General features: G+C 40.3%; 2 protein-coding genes across 3 annotated transcripts in view; one reads left to right on the forward strand and one right to left on the reverse strand.

Moving 5' to 3' along the window:
• The window catches only part of dgt6 (dim gamma-tubulin 6), a 34,735-nt gene extending 33,622 nt beyond the window's left edge, over positions 1-1,113 (reverse strand). Inside the window, exon 1 of one of the 2 annotated variants that reach the window (XM_070090143.1) lies at positions 1,063-1,113. The gene's annotated coding sequence lies outside the window, so the exon portion shown is untranslated. The remainder of the gene's footprint in view (positions 1-1,062) is intronic. The other variant, XM_070090144.1, reaches the window with a different exon arrangement.
• A 6,384-nt stretch (positions 1,114-7,497) lies between these two features.
• LOC128697867 (serine/threonine-protein kinase 16) overlaps positions 7,498-20,065 on the forward strand; it is a 52,769-nt gene continuing 40,201 nt past the window's right edge. The window contains exons 1-2 of the mRNA XM_053789849.2: positions 7,498-8,117; positions 14,932-15,068. Of these exons, the coding sequence (XP_053645824.1) occupies positions 14,956-15,068 (113 nt within the window). The 5' untranslated portion in view covers positions 7,498-8,117; positions 14,932-14,955. The remainder of the gene's footprint in view (positions 8,118-14,931; positions 15,069-20,065) is intronic.

Raw genomic sequence — 20,065 nt, forward strand, 5'->3', positions numbered from 1 at the left:
CAATGTATTTCAAAGGACTTAAAATCTGGAACACCCTACCTGAAAACTCTAGAACTGCAGACACATTCATCACTTTCAAAACTACAGTTAGACAACATCTTATCTCCCTGATCCACCCCGACAACTAACTACATGATAACCACCTGGTGGTTCACAATTACACTCACTCACCCACTGACTATAAACACAGAAATACTAATCTTAAAATAATAAATCCTAACTAGTCATAAGTTTGCCTGATACTCCAATACAGACACTTTGTATTGTGTCAAAACAAAAGCATTCACATTGCTAAACTCACAAATTATGATGTAGTCACTTAGCCTTAATACCATAATCTGTAAGGATTTAATGTTAAGATTTAATCTAAGTCTGCTCGAAATGCCTAGCCATGCTAGGTGTCCTAGTGACCCCCTCTGTAATTAGTATTTTATAACATGTAAACCACACAATACCCAAAACCTGTAAACCCCACATTGTAACCCTAATAGAGAATAAACTTGAAGTGAATTGAATCTACCACAAGGCCTAGTCATGGACTGGGCTGCGGGAGCGTTGGCCCGCACAGCCCAGGAGCCCTGAAGTATACCTCCAGGTATACTCCAGGTAGATTATGGGCCATCAGATTAGTTTTGTGGGTAGAGTAATGTTGCAAAAGATTGTGTATTTGTTTTTATTAAGTTTATTTAGGCACAGGTACACAAATACAATTATCATGCCTAACGTAAATTACCTACGATAATCCAACTACCGATGACATGATCACCTTCAATTTTAGACTGCTCATCTAAATTCCTGCTGCTTATATTAAACACATGATTATTACATGCATACACTGGTTAAAATATATAGATTTAACCTAGAAAAACCCAACAATGCCAAATACAGTAGAATGATTCATTTCCTAAACTCCTTAATCTTGTTGCATTATACTTTACAATGTTAATAAGCTGCTTCAGTACTAGGTCAAGTATGCCTAACAACCGACAATTAACCTTCACTGGAAATATTCATTTAATAATCACGCAATTATAAGTTACAATTCATTTAACTTGAACGTACAGTTTAAAACAGCACTTGCTTCCTCCCGCCAAGCCTAAACACAAACACTTGATGACAAGTTATACATCAGGGTTACATTATTATAACTTTGTAATAGTATCTCATCAAAGAAAATCACTATTTTATGCAAATAACTAAAACACACAGTCTTATTTTTCTATCTTTAAAAATATTAATTTCTACAATATATAGTTTTCTAAATGTAACTCAAAAATACCTTTTATAAAGCTATGATATAAGCACACCTGCTGTATAGCATCAACAAAGGATTAAATTAATTAAAATATTTATAAATTATATCACTACGTATGTCTTCTTATTTAACATCGATAATTAAATTAATAATTAGTTTTATAAATTATTTTAATTTTCATTAGGTTAGTAAAATTTTCTTTTGGTCTCAAAGACAATTTAAAATGGACCGGACTAGATGGTACACCTGGAGTTTACCTGGAGAGAGTTCCGGGGGTCAACGCCCCCGCGGCCCGGTCTGTGACCAGGCCTCCTGGTGGATCAGAGCCTGATCAACCAGGCTGTTACTGCTGGCTGCACCCAATCCAACGTACGAGCCACAGCCCGGCTGGTCAGGTACTGACTTTAGGTGCTTGTCCAGTGCCTGCTTGAAGACAGCCAGGGGTCTATTGGTAATCCCCCTTATGTATGCTGGGAGGCAGTTGAACAGTCTCGGGCCCCTGACACTTATTGTATTGTCTCAGATCACAACATAATCAATGTTCAGACATGTATGCGCGGAACCCCAGACCGACAAAATGAGCTTAGTCACGAGGGAGCTGTCACCAAATTCAACTTTAGTAACAAGACCATAAAGTGGGACCAAGTAAAGCAAGTCCTAAACGATGTAAGCTGGGAAGATAGACTAAGCAACACAGACCCCAACTTATGCCTAGAACAGATTAACTCGGTGGCACTCGATGTATGCTCAAGGTTTATTCCTTTAAGAAAAAGGAGGAGTAGATGTAAAATTTTATAGGAGTCAGGAAGAACTAAAAGCCATAAATGAAATCGAAAGAAACCCAAAGTATTTCTTTTCTTATGTCAAATCAAACTCGAGAACAACATCCAGTATTTGGGCCACTACTTAAACAAGATGGGTGCTACACAGATGACAGCAAGGAAATGAGTGAGCTACTCAAGTCCCAATATGACTAACTTTTTAGCAAGCCGCTAACCAGACTGAGAGTCGAAGATCAAAATAATTTTTTTATGAGAGAGCCACAGAATTTGGTAAACACAAGCCTATCTGATGTTATCCTGACGCCAAATGACTTCGAACAGGCGATAAATGACATGCCCATGCACTCTGCCCCAGGGCCAGACTCATGGAACTCCGTGTTCATCAAGAACTGCAAGAAGCCCCTATCACGAGCTTTTACCATCCTATGGAGAGGGCGCATGGACACGGGGGTCGTCCCACAATTACTAAAAACAACAACCATAGCCCCACTTCACAAAGCGGGCAGTAAAGCAATAGCAAAGAACTACAGACCGATAGCACTAACATCCCATATCATAAAAATCTTTGAAAGGGTCCTAAGAAGCAAGATCACCACCCATCTAGGTACCCATCAATTACACAACCCAGGGCAACATGGGTTTAGTCAAAATCAACAAAACGGAATCAGAACCACTGCCGATAACATGTGGAGTTCCCCAAAGTAGTATTCTGGGTCCCTTATTATTCTTATGTTATGTCAATGATATGCCTATCAGTGTCAAGTGCAAACTCCTACTGTATGCAGATGACAGTGCTCTGTTAGTGACAGGTAAAGACCCACAAGATATTGCTAATGTTTTAACACTGGAACTGGAGTCCTGCAGCAAATGGTTAGTAGACAACAAACTATCATTACACCTAGGGAAAACTGAAGCCATTCTCTTTGGAACGAAACATAAACTGAGAAGGGTAAATAATTTTAATGTTCAGTGTAATGGGGAGTCCATCACTTTGGTTTCATCAGTAAAATATCTGGGAATCCCCTTTGACCCATGCATGTCAGGAGAATTGATAGGGAACAGTGTAGTAAAGAAAGCGAATGCCAGACTGAAGTTCCTGTATAGACAAGCACAGTGTCTACCTACTGAGGCTCGCAGGACCCTATGTCTAGCCCTTATACAATGCCATATGGATTACGCTTGCTCTTCATGGTACTCTGCCTTGACAAGAAAACTGAAAGATAGACTGCAAATCACCCAGAATAAAATCGTAAGATTCATCCTGGGGCTGGGACCAAGAGAACATGTAGGCCAGGATGAATTACAGCAGTTGGATGTGCTGAATGTTGAAGACAGAGTAAAACAACTGAAGCTAAATCATGTTTATAAAATTGCTCACGAACAGTGTCCAGAATATCTTGCTGTCAATTTTGTCAAGGTTGGGAACCAAAGCAATCATAGTACTAGGGGGAGAGAGCACAACTTTGTAGTACCCACAGTCAGTGGCCAGGCGTCAAACACCTTTTATTGTACCGCAATAAATGAATGGAACAGACTACCCGCACATGTCAAAGCCAGTCATAGCATGAACCAGTTCAAGAAGACTGCCAAAAAGTGTCTGATGAATGAAGCTACAGAAAGGGAGGGGAATGATTTTCTATTTTTTAGCTAAAATACGTGTAAATTTTACCTTATTCCTAGTAATGACCCTCGTATTGTAGATAGTCTTAATGACCCTCGTGTAGTAGATAGTCTTTTTAGTATGATAATAAGATGTTATCTTCATTGTAGAATAATAAGAAAATATTATAACCTTTATATTATAATAATAAGGTAAAAGGACCCCAATGGAAATAAGTCACTCTGTCTGACTTTTTTGGGTTATCCTAGGTTCTCTACACATATGCTGCTATGTATGATAATTCTATGTAACTGTATTTGTGTATACCTGAATAAATTTACTTACTTACTTACTTACTTAGAGCAGGTCGCTCCTGTCTGTCTCAACTACTGGATCACTACGACAAGGTCCTAGATGCGCTAGAAGACAAAAAGAATGCAGGAATAACAGGAAAAGTTGGTAGATGGATCTATAATTTCCTCACAAACAGAACACAAAGAGTAGTAGTCAACAGAGTAAAGTCTGAGGCGGCTACAGTGAAAAGCTCTGTTCTACAAGGCACAGTACTCGCTCCCATCTTGTTTCTCATCCTCATATCTGACATAGACAAGAATGTCAGCCACAGCACAGTGTCTTCCTTTGCAGATGACACCCGAATCTGCATGACAGTGTCTTCCATTGCAGACACTGCAAGGCTCCAGGCAGACATCAACCAAATCTTTCAATGGGCTGCAGAAAACAATATGAAGTTCAACGATGAGAAATTTCAATTACTCCGATATAGTAAACATGAGGAAATTAAAACTTCATCAGAGTACAAAACAAATTCCGGCCACAAAATAGAGCGAAAAACCAAAGTCAAAGACCTGGGAGTGATCATGTCGGAGGATCTCACCTTCAAGAACCATAACATTGTATCAATCGCATCTGCTAGGAAAAATGACAGGATGGATAATGAGAACCTTCAAAACTAGGGATGCCAAGCCCATGATGACACTCTTCAGGTCGCTTCTTCTATCTAGGCTGGAATATTGCTGCACACTATCAGCACCTTTCAAGGCAGGTGAAATTGCTGACCTAGAAAATGTACAGAGAACCTTCACGGTGCACATAACGGAGATAAAGCACCTCAATTACTGGGAGCACTTGAAGTTCCTGAACCTGTACTCCCTGGAATGCAGGCGGGAGAGATACATGATTATATACACCTGGAAAATCCTAGAGGGACTAGTACCAAACTTGCACACGAAAATCACTCTCTCCGAAAGCAAAAGACTCGGCAGACGATGCAACATCTCCCCATTGAAAAGCAGGGGTGTCACTCAAATCCAGGGTTTGAGAGGGACCTGCCCTCCCAAAGCAACCTACGTCTCACCTCCTGGCACTATATAAGGCCCCATTCTGTCACTTCAACTTCATATTGTTTCAGACAACGGAACAATGCTCTTCTCCAGACTGAGGGACTGACCACCTCAAAACTTTAAGGGTGATGGACTGATTACATCGTCTTCAAGTATCTTCTGCTTCTATCAACTTTTCTGTACTCGACTGAAGAAGCCTACTGTGTAGGCGAAACGTTTCAAATTAAAGATACCTAACTGTTGCATATGTGTCTTACCTAACAATCTGTCGGTATTTTATACCATTTTAATGTTCATTGTTTGTAATGGCTTGATAAAGCTCCTGGAGAGCGAAACGTTGCCACAATAAATGTCACATTAGTTGCACTTGTGTCCTTTTACTTTACATAAATCTTGTCGCAGCCTCCACAGGGTATAGTGTAACCCCCTGCATTGACTGGTTCGAGGTGCTTTGATTTTGTTCTGGTTAGATCCTTTATAAAAGTGCTGGAAGCGATGGCGACTCTGGTGTTAGCTTGTGAAAGCACTTTAGAAACATTCAGTGCAACCTGGCTGTTGGGAAGAATTATAACTTTGTTGGGAGTGGTGTTGATGCGTGGAGAATTAATGATCTGAAGAGGTCTTTTCTTGCAATCTTTGATGAAAAAGGAAGGAAAATGTAACTCAGTGAATGTTTGGTGAATATATGTACATTCCTCGTCAAGAAACTCAGGACTACAAATTCGGTATGCTCTTAGGAAAAACCCGATGATGATGCCTCTTTTGGTCTTAGTATCTTGACTGGAATAGAAGTGTGTGAGATAATTTTTTATTGGTAGGTTTCCGATAAACTTGAAATCTTAGGTTATTGTCTACTTTGTGAATGAGGACGTCGAGGAAAGGTAGCTTGTCATTGGACTCTTCTTCTAGTGTAAACTGGATCGCCGGTTCAACTGCGTTGAGCCTTGCCTGAAGATTCCGTACATCAAAACATTTGGGAGTTATTACGAGGACGTCGTCCACGTAACGTGCTAACAACTAGTGCCAGATTATCTTGCTGGAAAAATACACAGATAACTCGTACATAAGAGTAAGAGACTTATGATGACGTTCCAGTCACGACATTGTGCCTTTCTGTTCTCTATCTTGCTGGAAATTATGTCGAGATTAAGAACCAAAGTCAGTATGATACTAGGAAAAGTAAACACAAAGAATAAAAAGTCACAATACCGTGGCTGGAAAAATTTACCAAAAACCCCGATTCTTCCTAGTCTGTTGTCAAGTCTGTGACAGGTTTTCTTTTTCTCGTTTACTGCAAGCCTAAGCACAGTGGGATGTACATTCACTACTTTTTTATACCACGCTCCTTCTGTCAAGAAGAGCGTTCTTATTTCTTCTTCCGTGCTGTCCACATATGTGGCCCTCAATTTTTCGACTTAGAAATCTCCATTCTTCACAGCTCCTTCTCTCGCCTTAGCTATCCTCCCGATTTCATAAACTCTGCCTACTTTCATGCTCAATGGATTTTCAATTATCTCAAGACTGAGGGACTAACCACTTCAAAACTACTTCTTCACGGTTGATGGACTAATCACACCATCATTACCTCTCCACTGCTTCTATCGTCTCTATATTTAGTCACCTGCATTCGACTTTAGGAACCTACTGGGTAGGGGAAACGTTTTAGAACTAAATCTAACTTTTGCCCATGTGTCTTACTCGTCTACTTGTCGTTGTTGTATACCATTATTGTAATGACACTTAACACCCCAACAACAAGCAGAAAAAGTCAAGTGCGTTTCTCTTTCCAGAGGAAATCTTATTTCCTTTCTAATTCCCGCCCATAATTTTTTCCGAACTGAGGGAGGCAAGGCTCAATGAGGTGTGTGTTATGGTGGCTCTTAATAAACAAGAACAACAACAGTCCCACGTGGCCATCACCGCCGGCCTTGGTTGAGTTTAGATGTGCTTACTCAGGCAGTGAGACACTCGGTTCTGTATGCATTTAGGTCTGGAATCCACCTGATCTAACTTGGGAATCTCATGTTTCCTTTTCTCTTTTCGGAAAAAACTGTTTCCTTTTTAATTCCCGCCCATAATTCGGAAACATTTTTCTCCGACTCCCGGGAAGCAAGGCTCTTGAAGCTGTACGGTTTGGTAGTCTTTAAGAATACCTTCAACAACAGCAACGGAAGGTCATATGGTAAATATGTTTAAGGTCATATGGTAAATCATGTTTAAGGACCAGCCTTTGTTGAGTGTGGACGTCTCTCTCTCGCCTGAATATCGATGATAAATTTTCCCTGTTCTTTCTGGGACGCTTGTCCTCATCTATTTTCCCCGCCGGGCACTTTACAGGAGGGACACCTGTTCATCGGATTACTGTCAGCCAGCTGTATTTTTCCGCTCTGCGGAAAATTCTTTATCGGTCTTTCGTGGGAAGCCGGTTACTGAACTCAGGTGGGGGTGTGGGCGTCCCTCTCTGCTGGGGCTTGGCAAGGGGGTCCACCCGATCTAATTGGAAACTTCAAGTTTCTATATTTGTTTACAAACGAACTTTTGTTCCTTTTCTTTCATCGCCCAGCCTTGGGCAACAATTTTTCCTCGTAGCATCGAGAAGCCGGACTCGATACGGCTTATGAATATCAGTAGCCCAGATAAACCCAACAAAGAATGACAGAAAGAAAGTAAATATCTTAAACTAGCATCGTCCTTGGTGGGGTGCAGACGTCTCGCTCTATACCTTGGTTTTGAGCATCTGGAATAAATTTCTCATTCTCTCCCCAGAACGTTTATTTTCATCATACACTGCCTACTGGGCAGTTAGTTTGGAGTCCCATAATCAGTTTTTTTTTCTTTGTGAATTTCTGAGGCCGGGGTGAAACCAGTTTCGACTCAATCATTGTGTGGAGGGTCCTTTTCTCTGCCAAGGTTTAGGCGCGGTGTCCCTCTAGCCTAATTAGAATTTTTTTTTTTGTTTCCGGTTCTATTCTCTCCCAAATTTGACATTATTCTTTACCAAGAAACTGGGTAGTAGGACTCAATACTGTTAGCTTTGGCGGCCTTCAAAACCCACAACAACAAGAAAAAACTTTATCAACTTTATCAACAACTGCACGTAGTATATGGGAAAACAAGAAGTAAGTCTGAATATTTTATTTTGTTATGTAGAAGACCAACTTGATAAAATATAACATTAATCATTATTTTTTTATTAAAAATAATGCCATCCCAGCTGGTAATGAAGTTATTTTGAGTTTTGTAGCACAAATTCCCTCAACACCTGATGGCTCACTGTATTTCACTTTGAGGTTGTGCTTTGATGCTGATGAAAGGCTCTTGATTAAAGGAATTGGAGCTACCCTTCCTCTTTCTTGCATACTCTCCTTCTATATGCTGTATGGCCTCTGATTAATAAATTGTATGGCTACATATAGTAAATTGATCAATGTTATATTATACATTGTAATGCTACAAACTTGTACAACTATAATACTTCAAAATTGAAATGTTCAAATTTCATTGTTTAAAATATTCAATTGTACTTCAAATTGTAAATTGTTTACTGTAATTTTTACCATTGAATCTATCATAGCTTAGTTATTCTTAAGATAATTTTAAGTCTGCCCATAATGCTCTGCATACAAGGAGCTTTTGGCATGTGCACCCAACTACTATAATTCCCTGTACAACTAGGTATCAAATCTAAATAAACTATTATTATTAGTGTTTCTGTAAGAATAATTGCTGCATTTCATGGTCATTTTAACTGCCAGAATGACATTATCCAAAATATTGTACAAGATGCCCAAAAAACATTTATTCCACACAGAAAAATTAGATCATATTAAAATGATCTCATATGGATGAACAGAAGATTAAAATATATCTCTTTGATGAATTGAGAGGAATTTATCAGCTCATTAAAAGATGAGAGGATAAACCTTACAAACATATATATTCATATTTTTTTTATTATTATTTATTATCACACTGGCCGATTCCCACCAAGGCAGGGTGGCCCGAAAAAGAAAAACTTTCACCATCATTCACTCCATCTCTGTCTTGCCAGAAGGGTGCTTTACACTACAGTTTAAACTGCAGCATTAACACCCCTCCTTCAGAGTGCAGGCACTGTACTTCCCATCTCCAGGATTCAAGTCCGGCCTGCCGGTTTCCCTGAACCCCTTCATAAATGTTACTTTGCTCACTCTCCAACAGCACGTCAAGTATTAAAAAACTATTTGTCTCCATTCACTCCTATCAAACATGCTCACGCATGCCTGCTGAAAGTCCAAGCCCCTCGCACACAAAACCTCCTTTACCCCCTCCCTCCAACCTTTCCTAGGCTGACCCCTACCCCGCCTTCCTTCCACTACAGACTGATACACTCTTGAAGTCACTCTGTTTCGCTCCATTCTCTCTACATGTCCGAACCACCTCAACAACCCTTCCTCAGCCCTCTGGACAACAGTTTTGGTAATCCCACACCTCCTCCTAACTTCCAAACTACGAATTCTCTGCATTATATTCACACCACACATTGCCCTCAGACATGACATCTCCACTGCCTCCAGCCTTCTCCTCGCTGCAACATTCATCACCCATGCTTCACACTCATATAAGTGCGTTGGTAAAACTATACTCTCATACATTCCCCTCTTTGCCTCCAAGGACAAAGTTCTTTGTCTCCACAAACTCCTAAGTGCACCACTCACCCTTTTCCCCTCATCAATTCTATGATTCACCTCATCTTTCATAGACCCATCCGCTGACACGTCCACTCCCAAATATCTGAATACATTCACCTCCTCCATACTCTCTCCCTCCAATCTGATATCCAATCTTTCATCACCTAATCTTTTTGTTATCCTCATAACCTTACTCTTTCCTGTATTCACTTATAATTTTCTTCTTTTGCACACCCTACCAAATTCATCCACCAATCTCTGCAACTTCTCTTCAGAATCTCCCAAGAGCACAGTGTCATCAGCAAAGAGCAACTGTGACAACTCCCACTTTATGTGTGATTCTTTATCTTTTAACTCCACGCCTCTTGCCAAGACCCTCGCATTTACTTCTCTTGCAACCCCATCTGTAAATATATTAAACAACCATGGTGACATCACACATCCTTGTCTAAGGCCTACTTTTACTGGGAAATAATTTCCCTCTTTCCTACATACTCTAACTTGAGCCTCACTATCCTCGTAAAAACTCTTCACTGCTTTCAGTAACCTACCTCCTACACCATACACCTGCAACATCTGCCACATTGCCCCCCTATCCACCCTGTCATACGCCTTTTCCAAATCCATAAATGCCACAAAGACCTCTTTAGCCTTATCTAAATACTGTTCACTTATATGTTTCACTGTAAACACCTGGTCCACACACCCCCTACCTTTCCTAAAGCCTCCTTGTTCATCTGCTATCCTATTCTCCGTCTTACTCTTAATTCTTTCAATAATAACTCTACCATACACTTTACCAGGTATACTCAACAGACTTATCCCCCTATAATTTTTGCACTCTCTTTTGTCCCCTTTGCCTTTATACAAAGGAACTATGCATGCTCTCTGCCAATCCCTAGGTACCTTACCCTCTTCCATACATTTATTAAATAATTGCACCAACCACTCCAAAACTATATTCCCACCTGCTTTTAACATTTCTGTCTTTATCCCATCAATCCCGGCTGCCTTACCCCCTTTCATTTTACCTACTGCCTCACGAACTTCCCCCACACTCGCAACTGGCTCTTCCTCACTCCTACAAGATGTTATTCCTCCTTGCCCTATACACGAAATCACAGCTTCCCTATCTTCATCAACATTTAACAATTCCTCAAAATATTCCCTCCATCTTCCCAATACCTCTAACTCTCCATTTAATAACTCTCCTCTCCTATTTTTAACTGACAAATCCATTTGTTCTCTAGGCTTCCTTAACTTGTTAATCTCACTCCAAAACTTTTTCTTATTTTCAACAAAATTTGTTGATAACATCTCACCCACTCTCTCATTTGCTCTCTTTTTTACATTGCTTCACCACTCTCTTAACCTCTCTCTTTTTCTCCATATACTCTTCCCTCCTTGCATCACTTTTACTTTGTAAAAACTTCTCATATGCTAACTTTTTCTCCCTTACTACTGTCTTTACATCATCATTCCACCAATCGCTCCTCTTCCCTCCCGCACCCACTTTCCTGTAACCACAAACTTCTGCTGAACACTCTAACACTACATTTTTAAACCTACCCCATACCTCTTCGACCCCATTTCCTATGCTCTCATTAGCCCATCTATCCTCCAATAGCTGTTTATATCTTACCCTAACTGCCTCCTCTTTTAGTTTATAAACCTTCACCTCTCTCTTCCCTGATACTTCTATTCTCCTTGTATCCCATCTACCTTTTACTCTCAGTGTAGCTACAACTAGAAAGTGATCTGATATATCTGTGGCCCCTCTATAAACATGTACATCCTGAAGTCTACTCAACAGTCTTTTATCTACCAATACATAATCCAACAAACTACTGTCATTTCGCCCTACATCATATCTTGTATACTTATTTATCCTCTTTTTCTTAAAATATGTATTACCTATAACTAAACCCCTTTCTATACAAAGTTCAATCAAAGGGCTCCCATTTTCATTTACATTTGGCACCCCAAACTTACCTACCACACCCTCTCTAAAAGTTTCTCCTACTTTAGCATTCAGATCCCCTACCACAATTACTCTCTCACTTGGTTCAAAGGCTCCTATACATTCACTTAACATCTCCCAAAATCTCTCTCTCTCCTCTACATTCCTCTCTTCTCCAGGTGCATACACGCTTATTATGACCCACTTTTCGCATCCAGCCTTTACTTTAATCCACATAATTCTTGAATTTACACATTCATATTCTCTTTTCTCCTTCCATAACTGATCCTTCAACATTACTGCTACCCCTTCCTTTGCTCTAACTCTCTCAGATACTCCAGATTTAATCCCATTTATTTCCCCCCACTAAAACTCCCCTACCCCCCTTCAGCTTTGTTTTGCTTATGGCCAGGACATCCAACTACTTTTCATTCATAACATCTGCAATCATCTGTTTCTTGTCATCCGCACTACATCCACGCACATTCAAGCATCCCAGTTTTATAAAGTTTTTCTTCTTCTCTTTTTTAGTAAATGTCTACAGGAGAAAGGGTTACTAGCCCATTGCTCCCAGCATTTTAGTCGCCTCATACGACACGCATGGCTTACGGAGGAAAGATTCTTTTCCACTTCCCCATGGACAATATGAAGTCCAAAAAAAGTGATAAGAGAAACTAAAAAAAGAAGATATTAAAGGTTAAAGGAATCCAAGACAGAGTTGATGGATTTCTTTTATGTATAGGACAACGATTAGGGAAACTTGAGTCATTAAAACTAGGAATGTGCAACTTATGGATATTGAGAAAGAAACGTTTTTAATTTTTAACTGTTATTTCCAGTTAATCTTCACACAAGAAAACAAAGGAAATCCCAATAATTGGTAGTTTTACTGATCCTGGTGAAAATAAATTAATTACTACTGTATTATGGTTATTAAACAAGAGTCATCAGATCTCAGTGAAATCTTAGATTATATACTACAGTGGACCCCCGCATAACGATTACCTCCGAATGCGACCAATTATGTAAGTGTATTTATGTAAGTGCATTTGTACGTGTATGTTTGGGGGTCTGAAATGGACTAATCTACTTCACAATATTCCTTATGGGAATAAATTCGGTCAGTACTGGCACCTGAACATACTTATGGAGTGAAAAAATATCGTTAACCGGGGGTCCACTGTACTGTATATAATCATTAATGTTAAAGTTATCTCACTGATTTGATGTTTCTTCAGTTTCTCTTTGTAAAATTAATGTTATTTCATTGTCATTTCAGCCAAAAAATTATAAGTGTTTTTTTCCTGACTAATGTGGGGAAAGTTCGTGAGGCAGTAGGTAAAATGAAAGGGGGTAAGGCAGCCGGGATTGATGGGATAAAGATAGAAATGTTAAAAGCAGGTGGGGATATAGTTTTGGAGTGGTTGGTGCAATTATATAATAAATGTATGGAAGAGGGTAAGGTACCTAGGGATTGGCAGAGAGCATGCATAGTTCCTTTGTATAAAGGCAAAGGGGACAAAAGAGAGTGCAAAAATTATAGGGGGATAAGTCTGTTGAGTATACCTGGTAAAGTGTATGGTAGAGTTATTATTGAAAGAATTAAAAGTAAGACTGAGAATAGGATAGCAGATGAACTAGGAGGCTTTAGGAAAGGTAGGGGGTGTGTGGACCAGGTGTTTACAGTGAAACATATAAGTGAACAGTATTTAGATAAGGCTAAAGAGGTCTTTGTGGCATTTATGGATTTGGAAAAGGCGTATGACAGGGTGGATAGGGGGGCAATGTGGCAGATGTTGCAGGTGTATGGTGTAGGAGGTAGGTTACTGAAAGCAGTGAAGAGTTTTTACGAGGATAGTGAGGCTCAGGTTAGAGTACATAGGAAAGAGGGAAATTATTTCCCAGTAAAAGTAGGCCTTAGACAGGGATGTGTGATGTCACCGTGGTTGTTTAATATATTTATAGATGGGGTTGTAAGAGAAGTAAATGCGAGGGTCTTGACAAGAGGCGTGGAGTTAAAAGATAAGGAATCACACATAAAGTGGGAGTTGTCACAGTTGCTCTTTGCTGATGACACTGTGCTCTTGGGAGATTCTGAAGAGAAGTTGCAGAGATTGGTGGATGAATTTGGTAGGGTGTGCAAAAGAAGAAAATTAAAAGTGAATACGTACAGGAAAGAGTAAGGTTATGAGGATAACAAAAATATTAGGTGATGAAAGATTGGATATCAGATTGGAGGGAGAGAGTATGGAGGAGGTGTATGTATTCAGATATTTGGGAGTGGACGTGTCAGCGGATGGGTCTATGAAGGATGAGGTGAATCATAGAATTGATGAGGGGAAAAGGGTGAGTGGTGCACTTAGGAGTCTGTGGAGACAAAGAACTTTGTCCTTGGAGGCAAAGAGGGGAATGTATGAGAGTATAGTTTTACCAACACTCTTATATGGGTGTGAAGCATGGGTGATGAATGTTGCAGCGAGGAGAAGGCTGGAGGCAGTGGAGATGTCATGTCTGAGGGCAATGTGTGGTGTGAATATAATGCAGAGAATTCGTAGTTTGGAAGTTAGGAGGAGGTGCGGGATTACCAAAACTGTTGTCCAGAGGGCTGAGGAAGGGTTGTTGAGGTGGTTCGGACATGTAGAGAGAATGGAGCAAAACAGAATGACTTCAAGAGTGTATCAGTCTGTAGTGGAAGGAAGGCAGGGTAGGGGTCGGCCTAGGAAAAGTTGGAGGGAGGGGGTAAAGGAGGTTTTGTGTGCGAGGGGCTTGGACTTCCAGCAGGCGTGCGTGAGCGTGTTTGATAGGAGTGAATGGAGACGAATGGTTTTTGATACTTGATGTGCTGTTGGAGTGTGAGCAAAGTAACATTTATGAAGGGGTTCAGGGAAACCGGCAGGCCGGACTTGAGTCCTGGAGATGGGAAGTACAGTGCCTGCACTCTGAAGGAGGGGTGTTAATGTTGCAGTTTAAAAACTGTAGTGTAAAGCACCCTTCTGGCAAGACAGTGATGGAGTGAATGATGGTGAAAGTTTTTCTTTTTCGGGCCACCCTGCCTTGGTGGAAATCGGCCAGTGTGATAATAAAAAATAAAAATAATGCTTTATGCACACATAACTCACACATAGGAGACTGAAACTTATGATGTTGTTTCGGTCCGACTTGGACAGTCCATTTCCATCTCCTATGTACTGGTTATTTGTGTATTGTTCCAGTCGTAGTATTGTGCCTTTTTATTCTTCTAAATGCTATATATTTTGTGATATTAATTCTTATGCTAATAATCTTGCCTTCATTCTCTTACAGATAAGATTCTAGCACAACAGTGGGATGAATACTGCTGGCCTTGCCATCTTGATTAGAATGGGCAATTGCTTGTGTGCTAAGAAAACAATTAAAGTTAATGGAAGACAGTATTATATCAGGGAACAACTTGGCGAAGGGTATGTTTTTACTTTTTTTTTTTTCACTTTTCATTTACGTATAAGAGAGCATTCAATGTACAGTAAAGTATATGCAATACTATACACATTGTATATAAAATGAATCATGAGGTATGCGACACCAGCATGGAGCCCATTCCTGATCATGCATGTGCAAAAGAAAATGTAGGTTCAAAAGCTTGCAGTGGAATGTGCCCTTGAGCTTAAGGGTGTTGAAAGGGCAGACTGAGAGGAGGAGCCTAGAGATAAAGGAACCATATTTAGAAACGAAAGAGAGTGACATCCATATAGTTGTAAGAAAGTATTTTTTTTTTATATTGGGTTGGTGGAAAAATGGAATGAACTAGATATCAAAAAGTTGCAGAGGTACATTTCATTTACATTCTCAATATTGGGTATGGCAAAGCCCAAGAAGCCAGAATCCAGATATCAGTCAAACCAACTCATGGGAATTTACAATCAGTGATCTTTGCAAATGTCAAATATACATATCCAGTATTGTTAGGTAAGACACATATGCAACAGTTAGGTACCTTATTTCGAAACATTTTGCCTACACAGTAGGCTTCTTCAGTCGAGTACAGAAAAGTTGATAGAAGCAGAAGATTCTTGAAGACAATGTAATCAGTCCATCGTCTTCAAGGATCTTCTGCTTCTATCAACTTTTCTGTACTCGACTGAAGGAGCCTACTGTGTAGGCGAAATGTTTCGAAATAAAGGTACCTAACTGTTGCATATGTGTCTTACCTAACAACCTGTCGGTATTTTATACCATTTTATTGTAATAAAGTTGGTAGAATTACCGACAATATGTAAAGTAAAAGGACACAAGTGCAACTAATGTGACATTTATTGTGGCAACGTTTCGCTCTCCAGGAGCTTTATCAAGCCATTACAAACAATACATGGACACAGAGGGTATATAAAGGCTCAGAGTGAGGTGAATACTAGTGAGGTACCATTTCGATGTACACTAGTGGTAGTAGTAGTAGTAGTAGTGGTAGTGACAAAAGTAATACAATATGGTAGAGCAATTAATTCGTACATGAGTAAAAGGATATAAAAGCTATTACTTGGGTAACATAAAAATAGGTTGGACAAATATAAACTGGAAAGAGGCAGCTTGTTTCAGTGTTCACTCTCTGTGCCTTGTGTCGTATAACAGGAGAGACTATGTGATGGCAGGGTTTACTGTTTTCAGGAGGATTCTTGCTAAGACTTCGGAGATGGTGAAGCTGCCGTTGTTTTGTTTAATTGTATTCGAAACAGCGATCAGTGCTGATTCAAGGCACTTGCGTGAGCGGAAATTCGTTTCTTTTATCACTAATTGGGCGTCTCTGAATTTCATAAGATGATTGGTGGAATTTCGGTGTTGTACACAGGCGTTGTTTAAGTTGTCGTTCCTACATGCGTATATGTGTTCATTGAGGCGGGTGTCGAGGTTTCTTGCTGTTTCACCTACGTAGATCTTGTCACAGCCTCCACAGGGTATAGTGTAAACTCCTGCATTGACTGGTTCGTGGTGCTTGGGTTTTGTCCTGGTTAGATCCTTTATTGAAGTGGTAGAAGCGATGGCGACTCTGGTGTTAGCTTGTGAAAGTACTTTTGAGACGTTTAGTGCAACCTGGCTGTTGGGAAGAATTATAACTTTGTTGGGAGCGGTGTTGATGCGTGGAGAATTGATGATCTGAAGAGCTCTTTTCTTGCAGTCTTTGATGAAAAAAGAAGGAAATTGTAACTCAGTGAATGTTTGGTGAATATAAGTACATTCCTCGTCAAGAAACTCAGGACTACAAATTCGGTATGCTCTTAGGAAAAACCCGATGATGATGCCTCTTTTGGTCTTGGTATCTTGACTGGAATAGAAGTGTGTGAGATCATTTTTATTGGTGGGTTTCCGATAAACTTGAAATCTTAGGTTGTTGTCTACTTTGTGAATGAGGACGTCGAGGAAAGGTAGCTTGTCATTGGACTCTTCTTCTAGTGTAAACTGAATCGCTGGTTCAACTGCGTTGAGCCTTGCCTGAAGATCCCGTACATCAAAACGTTTTGGAGTTATTACGAGGACATCGTCCACGTAACGTAACCAAGTGACGCTTGAAGGGATGATGTTGGCGAAGTGTTCGGACTCTAGGTGTTCCATGTATAAGTTGGCTAGGACGGCACTTATTGGGGACCCCATTCCCATGCCGTAGGTTTGTTTGTAGAGCTTGTTATTGAAGGAAAAACAGTTGAAGTTAACACAGAGTTCAATCAAGTCAACAAAATCTCCGGGAGGTAAAGGAAGATTAAGGTCCTGGTTGACTTTACGTCGTAGAACCTCGATGGCTTTTTTGGTAGGTACTTTTGTGAAGAGGGAAGTCACATCCAAACTGCTTAGTTTCTTGTTACGGATGGAGAGGTTACGGATGCGGTTGAGAAGGTCGCCTGAGTGTTTAAGATGAGCGGGGCTGATGGTCCCCAGAAGGCAGGAAAGATGTTTGGCAAGAACTCCGGCTAGTTTGTGTGGAGCACTGCCTATTCCTGACGTGATTGGTCTGAGAGGAATATTGTGTTTATGGGTCTTGGGTAAACCATACATGTGTGCTGGTTTAGGGTTGCTTGGTAACAAGTACAGAAGTTTCTTCCCTTCTCTAGTGCGTTTGAGTATTTGTCTGGTTTTGTATAGAAAGTCTTTGGTGAGCGTCTCCCACTGTTGAGTGCTGATGGGTTCGTATGTAGATTGATCATTCAAAAGGTCCATCATTTTAGTCTCTCCTTTTATACGACACAAGGCACAGAGAGTGAACACTGAAACAAGCTGCCTCTTTCCAGTTTATATTTGTCCAACCTATTTTTATGTTACCCAAGTAATAGCTTTTATATCCTTTTACTCATGTACGAATTAATTGCTCTACCATATTGTATTACTTTTGTCACTACCACTACTACTACTACTACTACTACTACTGCCACTAGTGTACATCGAAATGGTACCTCACTAGTATTCACCTCACTCTGAGCCTTTATATACCCTCTGTGTCCATGTATTGTTTGTAATGGCTTGATAAAGCTCCTGGAGAGCGAAACGTTGCCACAATAAATGTCACATTAGTTGCACTTGTGTCCTTTTACTTTACCATTTTATTGTTCATATCCAGTATTGTACTGTACTATAGGCAAGTCTCTGACTTCCTACGGCAGAAACTTGTTGGGATAGGGATCTTGCATTGTTCTTGTGACCCAAAATGCAATGTCAGCAAGTGATTTTGGGTAGGAATGGGTGACTGGCATTTTTTGCCGGTTTTGATGCTAGTGTAGTGTACAGTGGACCCCCAGTATTCGATATTAATCCGTTCCTGAGAGCTCATCGAATACCGATAATATCGAAAACCGTAGTTTGGAAGTTAGGAGGAGGTGCGGGATTACCAAAACTGTTGTCCAGAGGGCTGAGGAAGGGTTGTTGAGGTGGTTCGGACATGTAGAGAGAATGGAGCGAAACAGAATGACTTCAAGAGTGTATCAGTCTGTAGTGGAAGGAAGGCGGGGTAGGGGTCGGCCTAGGAAGGGTTGGAGGGAGGGGGTAAAGGAAGTTTTGTGTGCGAGGGGCTTGGACTTCCAGCAGGCATGCGTGAGCGTGTTTGATAGGAGTGAATGGAGACAAATGGTTTTTAATACTTGACGTGCTGTTGGAGTGTGAGCAAAGTAACATTTATGAAGGGATTCAGGGAAACCGGCAGGCCGGACTTGAGTCCTGGAGATGGGAAGTACAGTGCCTGCACTCGGAAGGAGGGGTGTTAATGTTGCAGTTTAAAAACTGTAGTGTAAAGCACCCTTCTGGCAAGACAGTGATGGAGTGAATGATGGTGAAAGTTTTTCTTTTTCGGGCCACCCTGCCTTGGTGGGAATCGGCCGGTGTGATAATAATAAAAAAAAAAAAAAAAAAAAAAAAAAAAAAAAAAAAAAAAAAAAAAAAAAAAAAAAATAATAATAATCGAAAACCGAATCAATTTTCCTCATAAGAAATAATGGAAATCAAATTAATCCGTGCAAGGCACCCAAAAGTATGAAAAGTAAAAATTTTACTACATGGAATATTAAGTTTAATGCAATAGAATAATAACAATAAAATAATTGACACTTACCTTTAATGAAGATCTGGTGATGATTGATGGGATGGGAGGAGGGGAGAAGTGTTAGTGTTTAGAAGGGGAATCCCCTTCCATTAGGACTTGAGGTAGCAAGTCCTTTTCTGGGGTTATTTCCCTTCTTCTTTTAATGCCACTAGCACCAGCTTCAGAGTCACTGGATTTCTGTCGCACAACATATCTGTCCATAGTGGCCTGTACCTCCCGTTCCTTTATGACATCCCTAAAGTGTTTCACAACATTGTTAGTGTAATAGTCATCAGCACGGCTTGCAATAGCTGTGTTAGGGTGATTGTCATCAAAAAAGGTTTGCACTTTAAGCCACATTGCACACATTTCCTTAATCTTTGAAGTAGGCAACTTCTTCAATTTCTCTATCCCCTCCTCCAAAGCAGTTTCCTCAGGTCTGCCCTCTTGCTGTTGAAGATGATCTATCAGCTCATCAGTGGTTACTTCTTCATTGTCCTCCTCCACCAACTCTTCCACATCCTCCCCACTAACCTCCAACCCCAAGGACTTCCCCAATGCCACAATGGATTCCTCAACTGGCATAGGATTCTCAGGGTTAGCCTCAAATCCTTCAAAATCCCTTTTGTCTACAAATTCTGGCCACAGTTTTTTCCAAGCAGAGTTCAAGGTCCTTTTAGTCACTCCCTCCCAAGCCGTACCTATCAGGTTTATACAATTGAGGATATTAAAGTGATCCTTCCAAAACTCTTTTAGAGTCAGTTGAGTTTCTGTGGTCACTATAAGGCACTTTTGAAACATAGCTTTTGTGTACAGTTTCTTGAAGTTGGAAATGACCTGCTGGTCCATGGGCTGCAGGAGAGGAGTGGTATTAGGAGGCAAAAACGTGACCTTAATGAAGCT

Source organism: Cherax quadricarinatus, chromosome 31 (genome assembly GCF_038502225.1).
Source record: "Cherax quadricarinatus isolate ZL_2023a chromosome 31, ASM3850222v1, whole genome shotgun sequence".
Classification (NCBI taxonomy): Eukaryota; Metazoa; Arthropoda; class Malacostraca; order Decapoda; family Parastacidae; genus Cherax; species Cherax quadricarinatus.